This window comes from Salmo trutta, chromosome 17 (assembly GCF_901001165.1).
Source record: "Salmo trutta chromosome 17, fSalTru1.1, whole genome shotgun sequence".
In the NCBI taxonomy this organism is placed as follows: domain Eukaryota; kingdom Metazoa; phylum Chordata; class Actinopteri; order Salmoniformes; family Salmonidae; genus Salmo; species Salmo trutta.
In genome coordinates, this window is record NC_042973.1 from 52071727 (window position 1) to 52095856 (window position 24130).

Below are 24130 nucleotides of genomic sequence, written 5' to 3' on the forward strand. Positions count from 1 at the left end.
ACACACACACACACACGACTCATATCGAGCAATATATTCTATAGAGACACATACAATCCACACATATTCAGCTGATTAGAAATGATGGGACAAATGTGCTATGGAGGAAGCTACAACGGAGAGAGAATCATGCTCATTGCTCACCTAATTGTAAAGCGTCCCCTTTTCTGCCCTCTGATATGAAACGATAATGTCCTCGCTCTAACAAATTAGAACCCATACATGGACTGTTCTTTTAAATATTTTGCTAAACCTTTCATACAACTGGTGGGCCATTCTTTACACAGTTATCAAAATCCCTTACATTATTGTTGCCAAAGTTATAGAAATGTAAGTAGCCTTGCACAAACGAGCCGGAACGGCTCATCTTGTGTTCCTGTAGCGCGAGGCAGCTTGACCCTGAAGAGGACGCTAGTCTATCGCAGGGCCTAACCCGCAATCTGTCTCGTTAATGCTGAGTGCCAAGCAGAGAGGTATTGGGTCCCACTTTTAGTCTTTGGTATGACTTGGCAAAGGGATCGAACTTCCAACCTTCCGATCTCAGGGCGGACACTCTAACCACAAGGCCACTACCTCAGTTTCTCCGCTGAAACCAAGTACAGACAATAGATGTTATTGTAACTTTTATTCAATGCACTTTTAATCAACCAAAATTTGTTTTGAGCGGTCTGTAGGATGCACGTAAAATGTGGTTACCTGGGGCGCGCTCCAAGAATGAGACATTAATTTAATTAACCAAGAGCAGCGCGAGCAAAAGAGTCGTTGAGGTCTGAAAACTAACAATAAAATGTCGACTTTATATCATTAAGTATTTTGAGGAAATATTTTGTATGCTACTGTAAAAGCACCCTAGCAAACCAATATACATGCGTAAAAGGGTACATGTTCCTACAAAATGAGAATTAGAATAATCATGCCATTGTTACTCTTTCAACCACCGGTTATTAATGAAAATAACACTCAATAATGCATTAAGCCTAGAAGAGTTCTCCGATACAGTATATCAAAGCACATCATTATCCCTATATTTAGGCAAATAGTTGACTTACTTTACTTTCTATTGGATGTCTTTCTTCAGTTGCTCGCTACTAAATATGGTATTTGCATCTACAGTCGTGGTCAAAAGTTTTGAGAATGACACATTAATTTTCACAACGTCTGCTGCCTTAGTTTGTATGATGGAGATTTGCATATACTCCAGAATGTTATGAAGAGTGATCAGATGAATTGCAATTAATTGCAAAGTCCCTCTTTGCCATGCAAATGAACTGAATCCCCCAAAAAACTAAAAAATGTCCACTGCATTTCAGCCCTGCCACAAAAGGACCAGCTGACATCATGTCAGTGATTCTCTGTGAACACAGGTGTGAGTGACGAGGACAAGGCTGGAGATCACTCTCTCATGCTGATTGAGTTCGAATAACAGACTGGAAGCTTGAAAAGGAGGGTGGTGCTTGGAATCATCGTTCTTCCTCTGTCAACCATGGTTACCTGCAAGGAAACACGTGCCGTCATCATTGCTTTGCACAAAAAGGGCTTCACAGGCAAGGATATTGCTGCCAGTAAGATTGCACCTAAATCAACAATTTATCGGATCATCAAGAACTTCAAGGAGAGCGGTTCAATTGTTGTGAAGAAGGCTTCAGGGTGCCCAAGAAAGTCCAGCAAGCGCCAGGACCGTCTCCTAAAGTTGATTCAGCTGCGGGATCGGGACACCACCAGTACAGAGCTTGCTCAGGAATGGCAGCAGGCAGGTGTGAGTGCATCTGCACGCACAGTGAGGCGAAGACTTTTGGAGGATGGCCTGGTGTCAAGAAGGGCAGCAAAGAAGCCACTTCTCTCCAGGAAAAACATTAGGAACAGACTAATATTCTGCAAAAGGTACGGGGATTGGACTACTGAGGACTGGGGTAAAGTCATTTTCTCTGATGAATCCCCTTTCCGATTGTTTGGGGCATCCGGAAAAAAGCTTGTCCGGAGAAGACGAGGTGAGCGCTACCATCAGTCCTGTGTCATGCCAACAGTAAAGCATCCTGAGACCATTCATGTGTGGGGTTGCTTCTCAGCCAAGGGAGTGGGCTCACTCACAATTTTGCCTAAGAACACAGACATGAATAAAGAATGGTACCAACACATCCTCCGAGAGCAACTTCTCCCAACCATCCAGGAACAGTTTGGTGACGAACAATGCCTTTTTCCAGCATGATGGAGCACCTTGCCATAAGGCAAAACTAAGTGGCTCGGGTAACAAAACATCGATATTTTGGGTCCATAGCCAGGAAACTCCCCAGACCTTAATCCCATTGAGAACTTGTGGTCAATCCTCAAGAGGTGGGTGGACAAACAAAAACCCACAAATTTTGACAAACTCCAAGCATTGATTATGCAAGAATGGGCTGCCATCAGTCAGGATGTGGCCCAGAAGTTAATTGACAGCATGCCAGGGCGGATTGCAGAGGTCTTGAAAAAGAAGGGTCAACACTGCAAATATTGACTCTGCATCAACTTCATGTAATTGTCAATAAAAGCCTTTGACACTTGAAATGCTTGTAATTATACTTCAGTATTCCATAGTAACATCTGACAAAAATATCTAAAGACACTGAAGCAGCAAACTTTGTGTAAATTAATATTTGTGTCATTCTCAAAACTTTTGGCCACGATTGTACAAGTAGATGGCTTCTTATTAACTGTCTTGACTGTCCCTGGTCCCCATTAGACATGAACTGGGTATTTTAAGGGGGCATTCCTTCGCACCTCGTGCGAAAATACGTAAGCCACCGTGCACTAACAGCGAGGTGCTGTTCAAACTGTCATCACTCTAGACACAAAGTTCATCCACCGGGTCAATATCTGATTCAGAGTTAAAAGTTTACAAAAACTTTTTTTTTCTTCTTCCGGGCCAACTCTTCCCTGCGTCATGGAAAGGCACTAAGATGTGATGTTTCAACCTCTCTGAACACAGGAGTTTCATTACATAGAAAACATAGAGCATGTTACGAATTCCCTGAAGGTTGGTGACTGTTTTCAGCACCTCACAATCCTGAGCTGCCCACTCCACTCCCTATCCACCACAACCAGAGCCTTAGAGTTTAGGGGGTACCATAAACCTGCCTTGCAAACTCTCTAGCCCTGTTTGTACCTGGTGCTAACATGGGTCCTTTGTCCTGATCTTGTCTACATTCGGATTGTGCCCACATTTCCATAAATGCGTCTACACATGGTATTAAAATGTGTCTTATCCATCCACTGTGTCTGCATTGTGACCAGATTCTGGCCCCTTCCTTTATGCAAATTATTCCTCAGCTATTCAATCAAAATAATATGTATTTATTGTAAGACATATTGATGCAATCAGTCAATGGTGCCACCTGTAAATATTTTGGGGGTGGAATAATGAGGATTTAAATTCTTTCTCTGTGTAGATATGTCTACACTACCAAGACATCCAGACGTAAATGTGTCAACTACCTCGGAAAGGTGGGCAGGATGTTCTCATCACAATGTGTCCTTTGATTGTGTCCACATTTTTATACAGGAGTAGCCAATCAGAATGTCGACAAGGTCAGGACAAATTATGCAAGTTAGAACCAGGTATAAATGGGGCTACCGACCTGTGTGACTGTGCCCTGGTAGGTTGCTAAGGGATGTTACTAGGGGGACGGACATCTGCCCATCCTCTTGACTAAACAGGTTACCCAATACATGCAGTCTACCTCAAGCAGTGGCAGAGAAACATCTCTGTCTCTGCCCATCAACTGGACTCACTCATATCTCTGAACTTGTGGGATGGTTTGCATGCCCAAAGTGAGTTGTGTGACATGTATATATTGTTCTTAATAGTTTGTTGTTGCATTATGCATGTTGCCTCTGTATAGCTTGTAACCTGTAAACGTTCAGAGATATTTATACAGTCCTTTATTACTACTCTTGTAATAGGTACAGTATATTCATTGCCTTTAATTTCCTTCTACAGAACCTACCTTTCCCATTTTTCATCCCCATATACTTCGTCAATGTGTATAAATTAAGTTCCCTGTGTGTCAACTCTAGGTCAGCAAATACGTAGAGCCGGGTCGCTCTCTTTCACAGCATGTATAACCCATGTTCACTGGATTACAGTGTGTTCTTCCTAATGATCACAGGGGTGTATTCTAACCACTCTGGTGCACGAGACCAGAAAATGTGACACTTCCTACTCGCTTGGTGTGAATGCCTGTTATTTGACCCCGAAGACATCGTTAGTTTGACGAGGGAGACACGTTTCTGTTTGAGAATGTGTGGACCTAAGGGCGGTTGATTAATGTAGCCTATGTTTTGTCAGATTCCCCCCCCCCCATAATTATTTTCTATTCGTATTTTTTCAGAATGAATACATTACTATTATTATTCTACATTGGCTTTGAGGCAGGTGGATGATTGTTTTCAAAGGTTGTCTGTGTTCAATTTGAAAATCTTGACAATCCCTTGAATGTCCCATTTCAAATGACAGGTAACTGCCAAAATAAAGGAAACATCAAGTGTCTTGAAATAGTGCGTTTGAGCCACCACGTGTCGCCAGAACCGCTTCAATGCTTAACGTAGCCAGGTGAAAAAAAAAAAATCCTGAAACTAAATCCCCCACATTCTGGTCTTGACAAGAATAAAACATTTAAAAAATACATTTTGAGGAGGTTCTCTTCTGCACTGTTCAACCAATCCAGTAAATGAAGGAGTGTTGGTTTGTTAACATCCAAAACTGGAAGTCATGTCACTGCCTCGCTCTTCCATTTCCCCTGAAAACCGGAGGCTAGCATAGATTCTACAAGTGTCTGGAACTCTATTGGAGGGATGCGACACTATTCTTCCATGAGAAATTCCATCATTTTGTGTTTTGTTGATGGTGGTGGAAAACTGTCTCAGGCACCGCCCCGGAATCTCCCATAAGTGTTGAATTGGGTTGAGATCTGGGGACTGACACACTTTAAACACGTCTTCCAAAGTCACAAATATTTTATGCTAGTCAAGGTAGCCAAAATAATGGGCAACTGAGCTTTTTTTTAATACATGACAGAGCATGATGGGCTGTTAATTGCTTAATTAACTTAGGAACCACACCTGTGTGGAAGCACCTGCTTTCAATATACTTTTTATTCCTAATTTACTCAAGTGTTTCCTTGATTTTGACAGTTACATGTACATCACTAGTTTTTAAAGCAGCATTGCCTGTTCTTTTAGTCTACATTAGTAATCTGAATTTTGTGTTAAAAAATTGTCAGGCGAATTTGTTTTTAAAACACACTATTTCAAGTATGTATTTACAAAAGATACATTGAGTAAAAGATCTCTCTGACAAACCTCTTAATACATTAAGTAGAAAGTGACAAAGCCCAGCTGCTGTGAGACCATCAATATCTGGGTTGTAGAGACACATCTGTAGCATTGGATGCATTCGTTTTAGCTCGCCCAGTGCCCCAGGTGGGTGGAAATTTTCACTTCAGGAAGGAATAGTTTAAAATGTGTAAATTCAACTCACCCGGTGTCCTGGACAAGCTTGGACAATGAATGTACCCATTTGTGACCCGTTGTGCGCACAGGGCAATTCATCTTCAACAGCTTAGTATTTAGTGATGCAAAACATTCTGAACATTGCAGATAGAAATAGAATAAATAGAGCTGACATAATTCCCTATCTGACAGAATCACATCTGTTCTACACAACACATTTCTATCTGAACGTTCTGTAAAGCTACATCCTCCTGAACAGTACCCAGGTGAAACACAACTGTACTCTAAACAGCCATACAAAAATTCCAGAAACTCTTCATCAAGGTAATCAAAACACTTCTCTGACTGTACAGACAACATTCCAGAACAACATTCTAGAAGAAAGACTGCTGTAACAGATTCAAGACTTCTCCTCCATAGCGATGTCCAATCTAGTGGTTGGTCCAGTCATATGTCAATCATCATTATCAGTCGATCAGGAACGGGCAGTGACACAAAAAGGGCCCAATTCACCCATTGGGCCTTGAAATAAAGTAGTCCCTTAGTAACAATGTCCATCGATGGCAACCAGGTTATAAGACCGTTTCCGTCAAAGGAAACTTTACGATACCAGTTGTATTCATACGCCTGCCCAAAGAAACATTATTTTCCTTTGAACAGAAAGAGGTTTCTGATTCACAGCTTTGACCTTTAACATGGGGGTAGTCTTGGCCAATAGTTGACCAGTAGAGAAAAGTCACCAATATAAACTATTATAAATAGAGTAAAGCGATTTCATATCCTCCAATCCAAAGATGTTCACTGTTATACCATATTGTTGCTCTCGCCGACTTTGTCCACAAACTGAAAAAAGATACAAATGTATTATCAGTAAACCACAATCTTTGTCATTTAAGGGTGGTTTGCCAGACACAGATTAAGCCTAGTCCTGGACTAAAAAGCAAGCTCAATTAATAATCTTAATTGAAAGTGTTTTTTGTTGTTGTTCAGGACTAGGCTTAATTTGTGTCTAGAAAACTTGCCCCTAGAAACAAAGGGCAATGGTGCAAGGCGCAAAGAGCCGTAAACAGCCGACTTTGGCAATTCTATGAACTTTATTACATTACACGTGGCAAATAAACTTGAAACTTGATACTTACTCCACTAATCCCTGGGAGGTTGAGTATGGACCCGAGGACAGGCACCCTCCTGATGAAGCCTACAGCCACTGGGAAGAAGCCCCTGGAAAAGAGAAGAGGGTGACATTTGGGGTGAATCTCAAAAGTATTTATTGATTTTTCAAATCCTGTTCCCTCACCTACTTCGCAAAATGTTAGAGGGAAGCAATGAGAGCATTGGAGAAGATCTGAGGTTCCTTCTCCTCCAATGTTCTCCTTGCTTCTCTGAGGTTTTGAGAAAGGAGGAGAGAGAGAGAGAGAGAGAGAGAGAGAGAGGAAGCAGGGAATCAAGAAAAAAACATGGCCAAAAATAAGTTTGTTCAAATATTTGGCTAACTGTCCATTTCAGACCAACTGACCTGAATAAGAGGAAGAAGCCATAGATCTCCAGCACCACTCCAATGATAGGCCAGCCAATCAGAACCACCAGCACACCCCCCAGGAAGAAACTTGTGGCTTTAAATTTGTGTCTCTGGAAGAAGAATTTGAAGGTACGCTCCAAGCCGATGACAAAGGATAGGCCTGCTACAAACAATATCTGACACACAAACACAGGGGTGAGAAATAAAAGGTTAGAGGATTTTTAGAATCCCATGACAGTATACTGCACTACTAGCCTGGCGGCATCCAAATTGATTTAGCTACACTTCCCTGCCGTTTCACTTCAACATTGAAACGTAGTAGTGAAAGCATTTTGGATGCAAGGCTAGTGCAGTACAGTATGTCATTTCACTTAATTTAGCTATGTAAACGACTGGAGGACACATACCAGCTAGACAAGTCCTAACACAGTGGTCTGATCAGAGACACAGTACTAGTACTGTAGATTAGTAGGCAGTGCAATACAACAAAGAATCATCAAAGCCCTCCACAAACCAGGGCCTAAAATTAACAGATTTTCTCATTGGCAGGTAGAATATCTAATTCACCAGCCACATTGGCAGGTGGTCACACTAAGGGATCTATAGTGTGAGCATTTCACAAGAATATTAAAGTCAAATATGAGCACATGCGAGTTGTGATTTATACTGTAGCAAAGGAAATGCTGCAGTAGCTGTTTTCAAAGTATTTTTGCCATTTTGTTTTATTATCTGGTAATTACACAAAGAACTATGAATCCTAACGTTATATCTCACCTCGCACAGCAACACTGCCTGGCTGAGGGGCCGTGTGCACTGTGAGTGAAGTGCTGAAAGATTTGTTTTTAGAAGAAATGCGCACAGGCGTAAAATTGGTCTAATTTACTCAAAAGCTTAAAGTGAGACTGTCCTCTTGTTTCTTGGCTATTTACATTTTCCTTACATACTAGTTTTTTATGTTTGAGTCTAGTGCTAGTGAAGAAGAAACGTCCTCGGCTACAAGTCAGATTCTCAGGAAACGCTCTTTTCACGCCACTTTTTCCATTGCAGATTAGGAGAATTTACGTAGCAGATTAGGAGAATTAACGTAGCAGGTCAGGAGACTGAGGTTAGGGAAAATGCTCTCCTAACCGGCTATAAAAATCCCTTTGTAATCAAAGTGGCGGGAAAAGAGTGTGGGCTCATTTGAGCGGTAATGGCGAAAGCAACCCACTGTAGTCGAAAGTCAAGCTAAGATCAGATCAACATGGCAGTGTCAACGTAGCTGCTATTGTTTATCAATGTCTGTCTATATAAAATGTCAAAAGAAACTTTTCTATACCCCCATATCACACACTGGAAACATAACGTGTGTATAATTCATTGGTTAGACTAGAAAGGTCTCAAATATCACTTTATTTGTATCACCTGTAGCTTTAAGATATGACAAAGTTGGTTCCTGTTTTAGTCATGTATTTTGCCACACTCACGTGAGTCAAACAAAAACACCGTAATGACTGGTTGGCAAATTGTGCCCCACACAATGCAGGTGATGGCTGCTGCATGGTGCTGTTGGTGAGAAGCAACTGCAGTGACTTCAAAAACTGCATGACCTTTTATCTCATTATTTTTGACAAGTTCATGGAGTCGACATATAGTCGCAAGCCGGACAATTTTTATAACCATAATGCAACACACTTAGAAAGGTGGTGACCAACGATGGTCAATTACTTGACAAAAGTGATCCGCTTGAACTTGCCCAGTCCCTCAGATTTTCACAGGCACTGCACGTGATGACTGGGATGGCCCCGTTACCACAGTAACCTTAAAGGGGCAGCCGAAAATGTCTAATCTGTGATATTTTGGTTAAAAGACTCTGGTGACAAAATATTTAAATGACATTGCGCAACATTCCAAATTTCTTACAAGTAATACATTTCTTGTTTTACAAACATTACTATGCATGCACATCAGTCTTTTTCTTCTGTGTGTAAATAGGGCTGTGACGACACCATGGCAATATTCTTTCCATGGCAAAAATGAAAAAAACACAAAGCAGAGCAATCTCTTGCTGTACATACAATACTGTGTGTTATAACTTGGAAAATAAATACATGTTACTTGGGATGACAACATAATGTTTGTTTCCAACAAGATGTTAAATCCGTTTCGTGTTTTGTTTCGTTGCCACGATACTAACGAGTACTGCGATACTGGTATCGCCCCAGCCCTAGTAAAATATCTAATCTACCTGCTACAGTGGCTGGTAGATAAAAAGGTTAGTTTTGGGCACTGTCCACAATTCTAGCTAAAACGGTTTTTTTTTTCTTCCACAATAACTCTGCGTTTAAGGAAGTGGCACCACCATTGAAACATCTGAACCAAAGATTTTTAGAACTAGGATAGACCACAGCCTGTACAAGCAAGGAGGTGGGCAGAGCCAAGCACAAGCTAGCGAGATTCTATTGGCGCGTTCTAGCGCACATTTGCATATTTCCGCGATGGAACACCTACTCTGTGAAGTGTGCGTGTGCAATAACTCCATTCGCCTTTGCACTCCTAAAAAACGCAATTTGAAAATCTTTGACAAAGGGTAAAGTCCACAAAACTTTGTCCACTCTGTTCAAAACAGATTTTAGTTTTGGGAACAGAAAACTGCGTTGAGATCAAATGTTTCATTAATGAGAAAGTGTGCAGAATTTCAGCTAAAATCCCTCTCGTTCCATCTTCTCCCACTGCCGGCCACTGGTCTTCCAGTGAAATATCTGTCTCATTGTTCTCTGTCGGAACTGTTGAGGGATACGAACATGGGCGAGGGAACTGAACAGGGCAGGACTAAAGTTGGGGAAAGCTTTGGCAATGTAAACATATGTTTCCCATGCCAATAAAGCCCCTTGAATAGAAATGAAAGATGAACATTATTCATCGTATTTACCGTGTTCCAAGATGGCGTAGCAGTCGGCGTCTGTTTTGTTTGTCTTGTCCCGTGTATATATAGTTTTCTTTGTATATAATTCGTACATATTTTTTATATTTTTTATTTCCAACTACGGACTGAACATACTCTCCTGCAACCCGCCTCACCCAATGTGGTATGGATCTGCTATTTTTCATACTTTTGAACCGGAACCCACTTCAGCAGCTAGCCAGCTAACTAGCTACTAGCTAGTAGTCAGTTAACCACTGCTAGCGGTCATCGCCGTTAACTCGGACATCAGCCAGCCTCAGCCCGGTCAATTCCTGCCAGTCTGCACAGCATGATATCAACCCAGAGCATATCGGACTGCTCTCCCTAATGTCAATATGCATTGTCTATTGCTGTTTTGGTTTTCGCCTCCCTACCTCTGAGGAAGCACAGTTCCCGCTCAGCCCAGTCAAAACTGTTCGCCGCTCTGGCACCCCAATGGTGGAACAAGCTCCCTCACGATGCCAGGACAGCGGAGTCAATCACCACCTTCCGGAGACACCTGAAACCCCACCTCTTTAAGGAATACCTGGGATAGGATAAAGTAATCCTTCTAACCCCCCCCCCCCCCCTTAAAAGATTTAGATGCACTATTGTAAAGTGGTTGTTCTACTGGATATTATAGGTGAATGCACCAATTTGTAAGTCGCTCTGGATAAGAGCGTCTGCTAAATGACTTAAATGTAAATGTTAGTGATTTTTGTCTTATTTCACTGTAGAGCCTCCAGCCCTGCTCAATATGCCTTAGCTAGCCATTTTGTTCCACCCCCCACACATGCGGTTACCTCACCTGGCTTAAATGGTGCCTCTAGAGACAAAACCTCTCATCGTCACTCAATGTCTAGGTTTACCTCCACTGTACTCACATCCTACCATACCCTTGTCTGTACATTATGCCTTGAATCTATTCTTCCGCGCCCAGAAATCTGCTCCCTTTACTCTCTGTCCCGAACGCACTAGAAAACCAGTTCTTATAGCCTTTAGCCGTACCCTTATCCTACTCCTCCTATGTTCCTCTGGTGATGTAGAGGTTAACCCAGGCCCTGCAGCCCCCAGCATCACTCCCATTCCCCAGGCGCTCTCATTTGTTGACTTCCGTAACCGTAAAAGCCTTGGTTTCATGCATGTTAACATTAGAAGCCTCCTCCCTAAGTTTGCTTTATTCACTGCTTTAGCACACGCCGCCAACCCGGATGTCCTAGCCATGTCTGAATCCTAGCTTAGGAAGGCCACCACAAATCCTGAAATTTCCATCCCTAACTATAACATTTTCCGACAAGATAGAACATGCCAAAGGGGCAGAGTTGCAATCTACTGCAGAGATAGCATGCACAGTTCTATCAGTCTCTATGGGGCTGCCACAGGGTTCAATTCTCGGGCCTCCTCTTTTCTCTGTATATATCAAGGATGTCGCTCTTGCTGCTGGTGATTCTCTGATCCACCTCTACGCAGACGACACCATTCTGTATACATCTTGCCCTTCTTTGGACACTGTGCTAACAAACCTCCAAACAAGCTTCAACGCCATACAACACTTCTTCCGTGGCCTCCAACTGATTTTAATTGCTAGTAAAACTAAGTGCATGCTCTTCAACCGATTGCTGCCCGCACCCTCCCGCCCGACTAGCATCACTACTCTGGACGGTTCTGACCGAGAACATGTGGACAACTACAAATACCTAGGTGTCTGGTTAGACTGTAAACTCTCCTTCCAGACTTACATTAAGCATCTCCAATCCAAAATGAAATCTAGAATCGGCTTCCTATTTCGCAACAAAGCCTCCTTCACTCATGCTGCCAAACATACCCTTGTAAAACTGACTATCCTACCGATCCTTGACTTCGGCGATGTAATTTACAAAATAGCCCCCAACACTCTACTCAGCAAATTAGATGTAGTCTAACACAGTGCCATCCGTTTTGTCACCAAAGCCCCATATACTACCCACCACTGTGACCTGTGTGCTCTCGTTGGCCGACCCACACTACATATTCATCGCCAAACTCACTGGCTCCAGGTCAACTATAAGTCATTGCTAGGTAAAGCCGCGCCTTATCTCAGCTCACTGGTCACCATAGCAACACCACCCGTACCACGTGCTCCAGCAGGTATATTTCACTGGTCATCGCCAAAGCCAACACTTCCTTTGGCCGCCTTTCCTTCCAGTTCTCTGCTGCCAATGACTGGAACAAATTGCAAAAATCACTGAAGGTGGAGTCTTATATCTCCCTCTCTAACTTTAAGCATCAACTGTCAGAGCAGCTTACTGACCACTGTACCTGTACACAGTCAATCTGTAAATAGCACACCCAACTACCTCATCCCCATATTATTACTTACTGGGGTGCAAAAGAGCAAGGGGGTATGTCTACTTGCACATCTATCACTCCAGTGTTAATGCTAAATTGTAATTATTTCGTCTCTATGGCCCATTTATTGCCTACCTCCCTACATTTGCACATGCTGTACATAGATTTTTATATTTATTTTCTATTGTGTTATTGACTGTACGTTTGTTTATGTGTAACTCTGTGTTGTTTGATTTTTTTGCATTGCTTTGCTTTATCTTGGCAAGGTCGCAGTTGTAAATGAGAACTTGTTCTCAACTGGTCTACCTAGTTAAATAAAGGTGAAATAAAATAAAATAAAAATCCTCCACGATATCACAACTCAAGTGACCAATCGAAGCTCACCATAGCTTCCAACCCATACTGGGGATCCCGAGTAGGGGTTGGAATTGTCAAAGACTCCAGCCACACTAGTCATAGACTGTTCTCTCTGCTACTACATGGCAAGTGGTACTGGAGCACCAAGTCTAGGTCCAAGAGGCTTCTAAAGAGCTTCTACCCCCAAGCCTTAAGACTCCTGAACATCTAATCAAATGGCTACCAAGACTATTTGCATTACACCCCCCTCTCTTCTACACTGCTGCAACTCTCTGTTATTAACTATGCATAAGTCACTTTAATAATTCTACCTACATGTACATATTACCTTGACACCGGTACACCATGTATATAGCCCCGCTATTGTTATTTACTGCTGCTCTTTAATTATTTGTTATTCTTATGTCTTACAAAAAAAGATTATTTTCTTAAAACTGCATTGTTGGTTAAGGGCTTGTAAGTAAGCATTTCACTGTAAGGTTGTTGTATTTGGCACATGTGACAAATAAAATTTGATTTGAGTGGACAGCACTCTAAGGCACTGCATCTCAGTGCTAGAGGCGCCACTACAGACCCTGGTTCGATTCCAGTCTATCACAACCCGCCGTGATTGGTCCCATAGAGCGGCGCACAATTGGCCCAGCGTCGTTAGGGTTTGACTGCTTGTATAGTGTACACGCCAGTCCCGTAAAGCATGGTGCTTGCAACGCCAGGGTTGTGGGTTCGATTCCCACGGGGGACCAGTATGAGGGGGGAAAAAATTATGAAAAAGTATGCAGTCACTACTGTAAATCGCTCTGGAGAAGGGCGTCTGCTAAATTAGTAAAATGTAAACAGCCGGTAAGGGGTACATTTTGGATCATTCTCGTAAAAAAAAGAGGTGGACATACATGTAGCAGGGCATCTATTGCAAACATTATGATTACGTAGTAGGCTATAACTCACATTTCCAATGGCAAGAAGAGCTTTGTCAAAAAACAGGATCATCCCAAAGAAGAGGAAGAACACGCCAAAGCCTGTCAACCCCATCCCGATTTCTGTGGAGCCAAAACTAGAAGTCAATACATTTGTATTTATTATGGATCCCCATTAGCTGCTGCCAAAGCAGCAGCTCCTCTTCCTGGGGTCCAGCAACATTAAGGCAGTTTATACAATTTTAAAACATTACAATACATTCACAGATTTCACAACACACTGTACGTTTGTTGCCACATGACTGAACAGTAGTCAAGGTGCGACAAAACTAGGGCCTGTAGGACCTGCTATTGATAGTGCTGTTAAGAGGCAGAGCATCGCTTTATTATAGACAGACTTCTCCCCATCTTAGCTACTACTGCATCAATATGTTTTGACCACGACAGTTGACCATGACAGTACTCCAAGCAGCTTAGTCATCTCAACTTGCTCAATTTCCACATTATTTATTACAAGATTTAGTTGAGGTTTAGGGTTTAGTGAGTGTTTTGTTCCAAATACTTTTAGTTTTAGAATATTTAGGGTGAACTTATTCCTTGCCACCTACTCTGAAACTAACTGCAGCTCTTGGTTGAGTGTTTCCGTCATTTCAGTGCTGTAGTAGCTGATGTGTATAGTGTTGAGTCATCCGCATACATAGGCACTCTGGCTTTACTCAAGGTCAGTGGTATGTTGTTAGTAAAAAAATTTAAAAAGCAAGGGGCCTAAACAGCTACCCTGGGGAATTCCTGATTCTAACTGGATTATATTTGATAGGCTTCCATTAAAGAACACCCTCTTGTGTTCTGTTAGACAAGTAACTCTTTATCCACATTATAGCAGGGGGTGTAAAGCCATAACACATACATTTTTCCAGCAGCAGGCTATGATCAATAATGTCAAAAGCTGCACTGAAGTCTAACAAGACAGCCCCCACAATCTATTTATCAATTTCTCTCAGCCAATCATCAGTAATTTGTGTAAGTGCCGTGCTTTTTGAGTGTCCTTCCCTATAAGCATGCTGAAATGTTGTTGTCAATTTGTTTACAGTAAAATAGCATTGTATCTGGTCAAACAATTTCTTCCAGAAGTTTACTAAATGCTGGTAACAGGCTGATTGGTCGGCTATTTGAGCCAGTAAAGGGGGCTTTACTATTCTTGGGTAGCGGAATGACTTTAGCTTCCCTCCAGGCCTGAGGGCACACGCTCTCTCCTAGGATTAAATTGAAGATGTGGCAAATAGGAGCGACAATATGATTGCTATTATCCTCAGTAATTTTCCCCCGGTGGATGTCATTGTTGATAGACAACAATCATTTTTTCACCTCTTCCACACTGACTTTACGGAATTCAAAAGTACAATTCTTGTCTTTCATAATTTGGTTCCGATATACTTGGATGTGTAGTGTCAGCGTTTGTTGCTGGCATGTCATCCCTAAGTTTTATTATCTTGCCAATGATAAAGTCATTAAAGTAGTTTGCAATATCAGTGGGCTTTGTGATGAATGAGCCATCTGATTCAATGAATGAAGGAGCCGAGTTGGCTTTTTTCCCCAAATTTTTATTTAAGGTGCCCCAAAGCTTTTGCTATCATTTTTTATATAATTTATCTTTGTTTCAGTGTAGTGTAGTTTATTTTTATTTAGTTTAGTCACATGATTTCTTAATTTGCAGTACATTTGCCAATCAGTTGGGCTGCCAGACTTATTTCCATACCTTTTGCCTCATCCCTCTCAACCATACAATTTTTCAATTCCTCATCAATCCAAGGGGATTTAACAGTTTTTACAGTCATTTTCTTAATGGGTGCGTGCTTATTAGTAACTGGAATAAGTCATTTCATAAATGTGTTAAGTGCAGCGTCCGGTTGCTCCTCATTACACACCACAGACCAGCAAATATTCTTTACATCATCAACATATGAATCACTACAAAACTTCTTGTATGACCTCTTATATATGCACACTATATTAGGCCCAGCCTTTGTAACTTTGATTTTCCTAGATATGGCTATTATATTGTGATCACTACATCCTATGGATTTGGATACTGCTTTAAAGCAAATATCTGTAGCGTTAGTAAAAATGTGATCAATACATGTTGCTGATTTAATTCCTGTGCTGTTTGTAACTACCCCGGTAGTTTGACTTGCAGGCAGAGTTCAACGTTTTTTCCTGAGTGGGCAGCTTGATGATAGCCAGTCAATATTTTAATCGACAGAAAATATACTTCTCTGTTGATATCACATACATTATCAAGCATTTCACACATATTATCCAGATACTGACTGTTAGCACTTGGTGGTCTATAGCAGCTTCCCACAAAAATGGGCTTTAGGTGATGCAGATGAACCTGTAGCCATATTACTTCAACATTATTTAACATTAGATCGTCTCTAAGCTTTACAGGAATGTGCTTCTGAATATAGACAGCAACACCGCCTCCGTTGGCATTTCTGTCTTTTCTGTAGATGTTATAACCATGTATTGCTACCACTGTAGCAAAGGTATTATCAAAGTGAGTTTCAGAGATAGTCAGAATATGAATGTCATCTGTTACAAGCAAGTTGTTGACTTCGTGGACCTTGTTTCTTAGGCTACATATGTTAATATGGGCTATTTTTTAGCACTTTTCTGGGTTGCTTGATTGTTTTTAATGCTTTACTGGGAAGCTTATCAGAGGTAGACTTACTCATTTTATTTACATGTTATACATTCAAGTCTAACTAGCCACATTGTTTCCATTGACATTGATTGACACCTAAAGCATCCATCCATATACTCTCTCTTGTCTGCACATTCGTTACTTTATGAGCAGGAGTAGGTAGGTAACTAGCTATCGCCCATGATTTGACTAGCAGTGTAATAAGTTCATAATAGGTCGTTCATAAAACAGGGCGATGGGCCCAACTGGTCCCATTCATTCAACCTGGCTAGCTAGAAGGACTGCTCACAAAGAGAAGATACAACAACGCTTTAAACATGTAATTTATAAATGAAACGGTCTTACTCTGGGAATCCGTTAGAGAAATCATTTTGTCGGAAGTGTAGCGATTGGAAAATCACTTGTGCTCATTCAATAATCGTTAGACAGCGGTAGCTTGTTGAAGCAGAGGAAAAACTGGCGCCACGTCTTCTTCGTGATTCATGCGTTCACGCACGCTCAAATGACACGTTCACGGGAAACAGTTCTGCGCGGTGCTGCGTAGAGCTTTAGTCGTGATAAAAAGTCAAGATATGGGGGATGTGTGTGTTGCTATTTGTGAACAGAGATCTGTATATAATGACGAGATGCCCATGTCTCCGCCCTAACAATTGGAGTCGTTGTCCCAAAGATGGGAAGGCAGGCGACAAGCTTAAGCTTAGGTCCAAGATAAACCCATAATAAACACATTAGGTTTATTTTGGACAGATTATGGCGAGAGTGAACCCTCTCGCTTCGCCTCTTCCTCTCTGTTGTGAATATGTATTTTGTTACTATGTATCCTTAACCCCCAACAAAATTCTGCCTGGACTCAATACAACTGATTTCTTTTAGCGTCCCATCGCCATCTTTATGGGAAATGTGGTTCTCTGCTTGAAAAATATAGCTACTACAACATCCATGCGTAGGCAATCCGGAAGAGTGCAACCGGTGACGTGTTCAAGAAAATACTCGATTCGTTTTTTTAATAAATATAATTAGAGCAGAAAACCTCAGTGTTTACACAATGTCCGTATTAGGAGTACTCGTAGGTTATTTTCCCCCAATAACTGCAAACATGAATACAATTTTTGCAGTACTTCTTGTTTTTGTTGGGTGCTGCAGCAATGTTGTGTTTCTGGAAACGCTTGTAAGGTCAGTGATCAACTCTGAACTCCTCAACAACTATTGACAACTAGGCTACTAGCTTAGTTGAATGAGGTTAGCTACATCTTTAGAATATTTATGCATTCTTTAAAGAACAAGTTTATATAAGCCTAGCTAAGATGCTGCAATGCTTAATATCCAATAATCTATTATTTAGGCTAGCATATTTCCTAATAATTAATGATATTCATGTACACTTTTATATATTTTTCCTACTCCAAGAGAGTTCCCAGGATGTGGCAACATTGTGACCTTTGCTCAATTTGCCTTCATTGCATTGGAGGGGTTCATCTTCGAGACGAACTTTGGAAGAAAGAAACCAGCCATCCCTATGAGGTAGGTAGCCTAATGCAGTGGTTCCCAAACTGTGGGGGGTGAAAGGGAAAGGGGGATACCTAGTCAGTTCTACAACTGAATGCTTTCAACTGAAATGTGTCATCTGCATTTAACCCAACCCCTCTGAATCAGAGAGGTGTGGGGGGGCTGCCTTGATCAACATCCACGTCTTCGGCGCCCGGGGAATAGTGGCTTGACTGCCTTGCTCAGGGGCAGAATGACAGATTTTTACCTTGTCAGCTCTGGGATTCGATCCAGCAACCTTTCGGTTACTGGCCCCACACTCCTACCCGCCAGGCTACCTGGGATCGGCGGTTCCCCTCCTTTTTAAAGGAACTCAGTCCAGCATTAAATTTATTCTTGAAAGTTGTAATAGTAAAATGGACAAGGTGCAATTTCGAAATTGGGTAGTACATCACCAATTCCTCTTGTCATGTTAGTCTTTGCATACCTTGGAGAACTTTTCTCTCGACCTGTGTGCACCTACTTCGTAAACTTTCATTCATAGGCTAGTGTAACAGTATAGCTTCCGTCCCTCTCCTTGCCCCGAACCAGGGACCCTCTGCACACATCAACAACTGCCTCCCACGAGCATCGTTACCCATCGCGCCACAAAAGCCGCGGCCCTTGCAGAGCAAGGGGAACAACTACTTCAAGGTCTCAGAGCGAGTGACGTCACCGATTGAAACGCTATAAGCGCAAACCCCGCTAACTAGGTAGTCATTTCACATCGGTTACACTCACCCAACTTTTGACCTCCTCCTTTTCCGCAGCAACCAGTGATCCGTGTCAACAGCATCAATGTAACAGTTTTGTTTCTGTCCCTCTCCTCGCCCATACCTGGGCTCGAACCAGGGACCCTCTGCACACAGACAACAGCCACCCTCGAAACATCGTTACCCACCGCTCCACAAAAGCCTCGGCCCTTGGAGAGCAAGGGGAGCAACTACTTCAAGGTCTCAGAGCGAGTGACGTCACCAATTGAAACGCTATTAGCGCGCACTCCCCGCTAACTAGCTAGCCATTTCACATCGGTTACACTAGGTTGTAGCAAACTCATGATGGGAATAGGGAAAATGTGAGTATCATGTAGTAGCCTAAACCTATTGATGTTACATTGAACTGGGTGAATGGAATATGAATGACAGTCATCCAATATGCTGTCATAGAAATAACGGCATGCTCATGAGAAAAGAAAATCGGCCTCCCTCATAATAAACGGCACTGACCACCATTGTTGGAGAGCTATTTATAACTTGTCAGAAATGTCCAGATCAACTAGCTCATGTCAGCTAATGTTTTTTTATTGAGGTTTTTTAGCCCATAGATATTGTTGTCATTTTTTTGTCACTCAAATATCACATGAATACACATTAGGCATGGAAAAATGTGTAGAATTGCAAGAACATTTGCTTTAAAACGGCACAATTTTCTTCGCGCCCATGACAAAATGTGTAGAATTGCAGGAAGTAAGCTTAAACCCGCAAAAGAGGGGTGTGAACAGTTTGTGTCATGAACAGTGCTTGTGCCTGTAGAAATAGACGAGGCGCGTGCGCGGGGGGCACAGGGTATTCCCCAGTGCTGAACAAGTTTGGGAACACCTGGCCTAATGTATGAGAATGTAGCTTCAATGATGGAATTATTGAGCTGTCTGTCTGCTTGTCTGTCTGTCCGTCCGTCTGTCTCCCTGTCCTGTCAGGGATGAGGAGCACCGTTTTCATTTCAACCTTTTGTGTTCATTTCTTCTTAATAGCAACTATGTAATCATGGTGACCATGTTCTTCACAGTCAGTGTGATCAACAACTATGCTCTCAACTTCAACATCGCTATGCCTTTGCACATGATCTTCAGATCTGTAAGTCTACTGTTTATAAATGTTCTGATGGCTCTTAACTCTCAACATCTGATGCTTTTAGTACCACTTATTACCAACATCCAATAATATCCCTTCTTGATTGACAAATGCCTTGCTTATATCTTCACAGGGATCGTTAATAGCTAATATGATCCTGGGTATAATAATTCTGAAGAAAAGGTATCCCCTGCATAATTTCTCTTTACTTGGCAGTCTTACAAACCCTTACCATGTTAGCACGTTACTGTTACTCTAGAGATGTTACTAATTAGTTAGCCAAATGAATAGGCTACTTTTGCCTTTCTGCCGCATGAGCTATAGCATCAGAGGAATGTATTGCTTCCTTTGTCACTATTTTGCATGACCATGATGGCTGCTGTTGAAATGCCTAAGATGTCTGGCCTGTTCTGGTTATAAGGAGGTTCTGAAACTATGTACAGCATCTTTTCCCTGCAGGTATTCAATGAGTAAATATCTCTCCGTAGCGATGGTGTCTCTGGGCATCTTCATATGCACCATCATGTCCGCCAAACAAGTGGTGAGCTCTTCATAATATTAACATGACTCTGTTCAACCACACACTTTGTTTCCATATAATGTGCACCGTGGGCTGCAGCCGCAATGTCTAGTAGCTGAGTTGTTACACATGTGTTACAGTTATTACAATCTGTCACACGTATACAGTAGTCAGTACATATTTGTTCATATTGTACAGGGAAATCTTCAGTAGGTTTTTTGGGCTGTTACATTTTCTGCTATTTAGTGACCTCTGTTATCCACTTTTCAGAATGTAGGTACTAAGGGCTCAGATGATCAAGGTGTATATGCCTTCCTGCACTGGCTGATAGGTAAGTCTCACATGGACTTTGGCTGTTCGGTGTGCATATAAGAGTGAGACATGGAGTCTTCTCAGACAGATTTCTTTGTTCCAGAATGACTTGCATTTTTGTTAATAAGATCTTTGCCTTGCCTCGACTAGTTGGGACTGCCTTTATCTGAGAACTGGACACTGATTGTTACTGTTGTTGACAAAGGGTGGACAATGGCTTGAAATAAGAGCACACAACTCTGACTATCACACAAACCCTGCATACATATTTATAGGAAATTACGGGACTTGCAAGTCCTTAGTGCATAATCTACCCCATTCCCATTTTAACCTGACAATGGTTAATGCAATCATTAATACAAGACACAGACACACCGGTAGGATTGTAGTGTATGCCAGACGAGAGTACTTAGCACCTCTGAACAGAGGTGCTAAGTACTGATTCTACATGTAGAAATGGGCAAAATGACTGCAGTCAGCAAGCAAACAAACGGCCCCCTACTGTACAGACTGACAACCAACAACTCTCTCCCTCTCCCTGTATGGTTAAAGTATCCGTTTCTCAATCATGATACAACTGATTTTCTGGGTTTGTTGTTGTTCTTCTTATAGGTATCGCCATGTTGACCTTTGCACTGCTCATGTCTGCGAGAATGGGCATTTTCCAGGAGACCCTATACAAGCAGTATGGCAAACACTCCAAGGAGGCTCTCTTCTATAATGTACGCGCCCACCCCAAAACTCCTGTATGCATTCCAAACCTGTCAGATGTTGTATACTTGAAAGGCAAAGTAACTCACAAAAGTAATTGTAATTTATCCCCTGACAATGGGGATATTAAACTTTGCTTTTCTCACCAAAGGTAATGCTCCACCCTACAATTGTTGATCTATATTTGGTGCAAACCAAGTGTCTGCATTTTCAGTGTTGTGTGCACTGTGCATTGATAATAGGGTGTTTATATGTATACTTTACTCTATATATGTATCTTCTCTGCAGTTGTTAAATGTTTGTCATTTCTCTCTCAGCACTGCTTGCCTCTGCCTGGGTTCCTGCTTCTGTCCTCAGACATCTACAACCACTGTGTCCTCTTCAGTCAAAGCAGTGAGTCAAATACAGTCTTCTAGGAAAGTTTTGTATGAAAACATGTCAAAGTATCCTCCTCATTGAGTAGAGTTGCAAAGTTTCCAGGTTTTTCAGAAATCCCAGTTGAAGGATTAATTGGAAATTGCTTCACTAACTTCAATAATTTAAAGTTATGTCTGTTGGTGTCTTTGATAACCTGGTTCCAGATCTGTTTGTGCTGTCTTGGCAATAACCATAGGAGTTAGCAAGACAGCACAAACAGATCTGGGACCAGGCTAGTCTTTTCTCACTGATGTTATGAATGTTATGTTGAATTCATATTGTCCAGAGTTGGGCTGTAGCCTAAATGACATTTGTCTTCCAGCTCCTGTAGAGGTTCCTGTGATTGGCCAGGCTGTGCCGGTGTTGTGGTTGTACCTACTGCTGAACGTCATCACACAGTATCCTTTACAATACTTTCACAGTGAATACTGTATGTGTGTAGTCACTACCGATTTTTCACCTTGTCGGCTCGGGTATTCGAACCAGCGACTACCTGCCTGCCGCCCCGGTAAGGATTGGAAGTTGTCCATAGTTGTGCTGTTTTTCTTTCAGCTCCTTTAAAATCTTACTTTCACAGTAAACACTGTATGTGTAGTCACTGAACACAAATTGGCATGCTTGGAGGGGAATTCATCCCATTGGAAACAAATTAGACCAATCCAAGAGTTTTCTTTACAACGCTGCTAACAAACACACTGTTACTGACGTCTCTGTCTACTAGAAAACTATGGACATTCACCTTACAAATTGCGATGCAAACACACTCTCTCTCTCTCTCTCTCTCTCTCACTCACGTACACACACACATTTTAGACCAGTTTTGATTAAACATATACCATCATCCTCTACCAGTCCTTCACCCTCCTCAGATACGTGTGTATCCGCAGTGTCTTCATCCTGACCACAGAGTGTGCCTCTCTCACCGTAACCCTGGTGGTGACTCTGAGGAAGTTCCTCAGCCTCATCATCTCCATCCTCTTCTTCAAGAATCCCTTCACCGCCTGGCACTGGGTGGGCACTGGAGTCGTCTTCCTGGGCACCCTGATCTACACGGAGGTCTGGACTAGCATCTGCACGGCGTTAAGAGGAAGCGAAAAGCTGAAGAAGAAAAAGACGTAGTAATATGCAGTAAAGAAGGCGGAGGGATACGCAGCACTTTCGTCAATTCCTTGCATCCTCTCTCTTTGCCTCCTTCTCAAAACGAATTGGAGAAGAGGGTCCACGGGAGGGGGGACCTGAGACCATCTCCTCCAATATGGTTGAGAAGGAATAGAAGTGAGAGGATGCAGGAAATCACAGAAAGACAAATTGAGATAGAGCCAACGTGTAACGCCCTGGTCATAGAGAGGGGTTTTTTGTTCTTTATTTTGGTTAGGCCAGGGTGTTACATTGGGTGGGCGTTCTATGTTCTTTTTCTAGGTTTTTGTATTTCTGTGTTTTGGGCCGTTTTGTGCCTCCTCCTAGGTCCAGGCCACCCAATCAGGCACAGCTGAAGTTCGTTGTTGTTGATTGGGAGTCACACATAAGGAGCATGTTTTTCCTTTGGGTTTTGTGTGTAATTGTATTTTGCAGAACTGTTTGCTGTCGTCTTTTGTTTGTTTTTGTAGTGTTCTCTTTTTTCATTAAAAAACTAATGATGAACACATCCTCCGCTGCGTATTGGTCCACCTTTTCTGACGATGACTTCTCTGTTTCATCTGACGACGAAGACAGCCGTTACAGAATTACCCACCAACAACGGACCAAGCAGCGGAGGAAGGAGAAGCGCCAGGAGAGGAGCGTTCAGGATTCGTGGACTTGGGAGGAAATCCTGGACGGGAGAGGTCCATGGGCTCAAGCTGGGGATTCTTGCCGCCCGCAGTGGGAGATCGAGGCGGCGAGAGCTGAGAGGCGCTGGTACGCGGAAAGGGAGCGCAGCAGACCTGAGCCAACTCCCCGTGCTTACCGGAAGCAGCGTGGTACTGGTAAGACACCGTGTTATGCTGTGGAGCGCACGGTGTCCCCAGTGCGCGTGCATAGCCTGGTGCGCTACATACCAGCCCCCCGCAAGTGCCATGCGAGTACAGGCATCGAGCCAGGGCGGATGGTGCCAGCTCAGCGCGTCTGGTCTCCAGTGCGCCTCCTCGGTCCAGGTTATTCTGCGCCGGCGTTGCGTACTGTGTCTCCAGAGCGCTGGGAGGGTCCAGTTCGCCCAATGCCTGCTCTCCGCCCGTGCCGGGCCAAAGTGGGCATTCAGCCTGGAGTAAGCATGTCGAGCGTACATACCAGAACTCCAGTGCTCCCCCACAGCCCGGTTTATCCTGTGCCTCCTCCTCGGTCCAGGCCTCCAGTGGGTCTCCCCATCCTGGTCCGTTCTGTGCCTCCTCCTAGGTCCAGGCCACCAGTGGGTCTCCCCATCCTGGTCCGTTCTGTGCCTCCTTCTAGGTCCAGGCCACCAGTGGGTCTCCCCATCCTGGTCCGTCCTGTGCCTCCTCCTAGGTCCAGGCCTCCAGTGGGTCTCCCCATCCTGGTCCGTCCTGTGCCTCCTCCTAGGACCAGGCCACCAGTGGGTCTCCCCATCCTGG

General features: G+C 42.8%; 2 protein-coding genes across 4 annotated transcripts; one reads left to right on the top strand and one right to left on the bottom strand.

The window, feature by feature from the left end:
• Nucleotides 1-5263: 5263 nt before the first annotated feature.
• Nucleotides 5264-16803, bottom strand: golt1bb (golgi transport 1Bb). Its single transcript, XM_029697209.1, has 5 exons — nt 16578-16803; nt 13560-13651; nt 7004-7182; nt 6627-6708; nt 5264-6330 (listed from the first exon to the last, which is right to left on the bottom strand). The coding sequence occupies exons 1-5, from the start codon at nt 16600-16602 to the stop codon at nt 6292-6294; spliced, it is 417 nt and encodes a 138-aa protein (XP_029553069.1). The 5' UTR covers nt 16603-16803; the 3' UTR covers nt 5264-6291.
• A 209-nt stretch (nt 16804-17012) lies between these two features.
• LOC115152384 (UDP-xylose and UDP-N-acetylglucosamine transporter) lies at nt 17013-22874 on the top strand. Of its 3 annotated transcripts, XM_029697210.1 has the most exons (10): nt 17089-17405; nt 17640-17753; nt 19507-19609; nt 19740-19789; nt 20066-20147; nt 20397-20457; nt 21051-21160; nt 21467-21542; nt 21889-21964; nt 22436-22874. In XM_029697210.1, exons 1-10 carry the CDS (start codon nt 17278-17280, stop codon nt 22683-22685), a joined length of 1050 nt encoding a protein of 349 aa, XP_029553070.1. In that variant the 5' UTR covers nt 17089-17277; the 3' UTR covers nt 22686-22874. The 3 variants fall into 3 exon arrangements, with proteins under 3 accessions (XP_029553071.1, XP_029553070.1, XP_029553072.1); XM_029697211.1 differs by lacking the exon at nt 19740-19789 and having other exon boundaries at nt 17013-17405; nt 19542-19609; nt 20095-20147; XM_029697212.1 differs by lacking the exon at nt 19740-19789 and having other exon boundaries at nt 17111-17405; nt 20050-20147.
• Nucleotides 22875-24130: the final 1256 nt, after the last annotated feature.

What these genes read in the sequence shown, in the direction of transcription:
- LOC115152384 (XM_029697210.1), top strand. Translation starts at nt 17,278, where the DNA reads ATGTCCGTATTAGGAGTACTCGTAGGTTATTTTCCCCCAATAACTGCA. An exon ending in TGTCCTCTTCAGTCAAAGCA is followed by an intron (nt 21,543 to 21,888) that starts GTGAGTCAAATA and finishes TTTGTCTTCCAG; the next exon opens with CTCCTGTAGAGGTTCCTGTG. An exon ending in CTGCTGAACGTCATCACACA is followed by an intron (nt 21,965 to 22,435) that starts GTATCCTTTACA and finishes CACCCTCCTCAG; the next exon opens with ATACGTGTGTATCCGCAGTG.
- golt1bb (XM_029697209.1), bottom strand. Translation starts at nt 16,602, where the DNA reads ATGATTTCTCTAACGGATTCCCAGA. An exon ending in TTCTCTAACGGATTCCCAGA is followed by an intron (nt 13,652 to 16,577) that starts GTAAGACCGTTT and finishes TTGGCTCCACAG; the next exon opens with AAATCGGGATGGGGTTGACA. An exon ending in CTCTTCTTGCCATTGGAAAT is followed by an intron (nt 7,183 to 13,559) that starts GTGAGTTATAGC and finishes TTTGTGTGTCAG; the next exon opens with ATATTGTTTGTAGCAGGCCT.